Source organism: Octopus bimaculoides, chromosome 21, assembly GCF_001194135.2.
Source record: "Octopus bimaculoides isolate UCB-OBI-ISO-001 chromosome 21, ASM119413v2, whole genome shotgun sequence".
Taxonomy (NCBI): domain Eukaryota; kingdom Metazoa; phylum Mollusca; class Cephalopoda; order Octopoda; family Octopodidae; genus Octopus; species Octopus bimaculoides.
This window is the reverse complement of record NC_069001.1, coordinates 6,030,389-6,033,144: the sequence shown is the minus strand read 5'-3', so window position 1 is coordinate 6,033,144 and position 2,756 is coordinate 6,030,389. Positions and strand designations below refer to the sequence as shown.

The window sequence follows — 2,756 nt, the reverse complement described above, 5'->3', positions numbered from 1 at the left end:
ATATATGTATTTGTATAACAATATAGTCATGTATGTGTATGTATTTACGAGTATACACACGCACACACACACACACACACACACACACACACACACACATATATTATATACATTAAACATATATGCATAGATGCATACACACAAATATATACATACGCACCACATCACGTGCACGCACACATATACACAATTACATACACACATTCGTACATACACACGTATATGATTTAGAACGACTAGTTACACTCACTCGTAAAACTTGCGGTGTGTAGAATCAGATAAGCGTTTGTCATATAAGAAGTAATCAGAATTGCCGAGCCCGGACCAAGGTTTCGTACAATCCACTATTTTATCGATTGTCTAAAATCAGGTGAATTGACAGAATAGTTAAAATACTGAGAAAACTATTTTGCAGTATGTGCTCTGATTTATTATTATTAACGTTCTGAGTTCAAATTTGCCTTTCATCTTTTCGGGGTCGATAAATTAAGTACCAGTTGCGCACTGGGGTCGATATAATCGACTGTCCTCTTCCCCCAAATTTCAGGCCTTGTGCCTATAGTAGAAAGGATTATTATTATCATTATTGTTGCCAGAGATGGACGTGTATTTCAGAGCTCCGTAAGTGTGTGCCCTGTTTACCTCTAAAAAGATTGTTATTGTTACATTTTATTGTTATAATTTGTGACTAAGTTAATCTAGATCATATTGGTCTGATTAACAGTGCTAATTTTTTCTTTTTGCCCTGCGAGGCAAAAATCACTCGAAAAGAAAATTAATTTTCCTTTCAAAATTTGCAAAATTTAATATGGCGCGTCGTCTTTGTCAAGAGAGGGAAGTGGGAGGAGATGTAGAACGCGAAATTGTCTTTCGCCGTCACACGTCCCCACTCACTCTAGATGTAAATGATAGCGGTAGTAGCAGGAAGAGTAACAACAGCTATAACAACAACAACAACCACAGTAGAAATGTCAAGAGTAATGAGAAATTCGATCCAGGAAGAACGAAATATAACATTACCAAGTGTATTCTTTTCTACTCCAGGCACAAGGCTCGAAACATTTGGGGTGGGGGTGGGCAGTGATTAGATCGACTCCAGTACGCAACTGGTACTTAATTTATCGACCCTGAAAGGATGAAAGGCAAAGTCGACCTCGGTGGAATTTGACGAAATACCGCTAAGCATTTCACTCGGCCAGCTCGCCGCCTTATATTCCCATGTATATTAAAAGCTTTATAAGCCAATACTATGAGCTACCTGTGTTAGCAGTATGTTTGGTTGTACGTTACAGTTGAATAACGAAATATCAGTTCCACACCAGCAATTAATATGTGTGTATATATAGGTTAGTGATTGTAGCTACTTTCATGTCATGGTTTTGCTTTAGCATCCATGAATTTGAAGCTAGAGATCTTTAGCGGATGTTTGTTGTAGCTGTCGGGACAAAAGACAAGATGATGGTGTATCACGTGACGTGGGGTATTACTCGTGTTGTATTTGCTTCCACCGAAAAGAGATAGTAAATATTTCATGATGCGTCTGGAAGTCCACATTAGGTTTGTTTTACTGTGCATTGTAGGTCGTGTAAGTTATGATTTGGTATTTCTCTGAAATATTATTTGACCGCTTTAAACGATACAATGCCATAAGACTTACCTCTGGTTTTCTTTAGACAAATGTACTTCGAGAGTGATGTGGTGTTTTTGTGTGACAGTGTTTGAAAGGGGTTATATACCGGAATAATCAGTTTTTAAATGGGTTTTCAGCTAAGCGGATTTAGACACTGTTCTTTCGTTTAACTATATGTTCTGAACGGGGAATGAATCCTTTGGAAAATTTCCATGTTATTAATATATGGGAGACATTTCCAGAGCTATAATTAGAATCATTTCAGAGGACAGAATATAAGCTTTCAAACGCTGATTGCATGGGTATTCTACAATGTCAATATTTATCCTACTTTATAAGGAATACATGATTAGTCAACTGGGCTGCTCTTTCAGTTAAAATTTGCAAACACTGCACATGACTTTGCATAACATCACCTGAGCTTTGAGTGTCTTCAATGGAGCTCACTCCATTGTGAGCATTCGCTCCGGAACCCTGTTACCTCACCGCACAATTATTCTTGCACACGTCACCCTCAGAATTTCAAGTTGGGTCCCTGCTGAATTAATGTCACTAATCTCTAGGATGCCTTGCAAAGGTCATGAGAACTCCTTCCTCTCTTTCCTTGGGAAAATCACAAACAAAAATCTCTGATGCTTACCTTCTTTTTCCGTTAAAAGCTTATCAGGATCACAAAGCCAAGACGGTTTCGTCAGTTCTCGTCCACATCTTGCCTGTTCTTTTCGAGGGTTTGGATAGTCATGTGGGTACCAATAAGAGGGTTTCTCTTCTGCAGTATTACTCAACTGAATGGTACATACAAGTAAAGAAAATAGCAAAGTTATGGTTGCAAATGACATCTTCCTTTGAACCAATGAGTCAAGTTACGGGCATCAAGCATCAAAGAGTTAAATACATCCCACTTGATCTGTTTGATGAGATTCACTTTTTCTTTTCTGGTTTAACTTTCTTTTTTGCTTATATCTGTTTGATTTGAACTTTTAAATTTGACTTCCACCTTTTTCTTTGAGCAGTGCTTTAGAAATGACCAATCCCGTCACCTGAAAAGAGAGAAAAGGTATTATGTATATATGCATATGTTTGTTTGTATTTGTATGTATATATATATATATATATATATATATAT

The 2,756-nt window shown here is 37.3% G+C and overlaps 1 protein-coding gene across 2 annotated transcripts in view; it reads right to left on the bottom strand.

Annotated features, from left to right (window-relative positions):
• The window catches only part of LOC106871943 (uncharacterized), a 159,670-nt gene that overhangs the window by 67,397 nt on the left and 89,517 nt on the right, over positions 1–2,756 (bottom strand). For both annotated transcript variants that reach the window (XM_052975395.1, XM_014918716.2), the window contains one exon: positions 2,271–2,670. In XM_052975395.1, coding sequence (XP_052831355.1) covers positions 2,271–2,469 — 199 coding nt within the window. In that variant the 5' untranslated portion in view covers positions 2,470–2,670. The remainder of the gene's footprint in view (positions 1–2,270; positions 2,671–2,756) is intronic.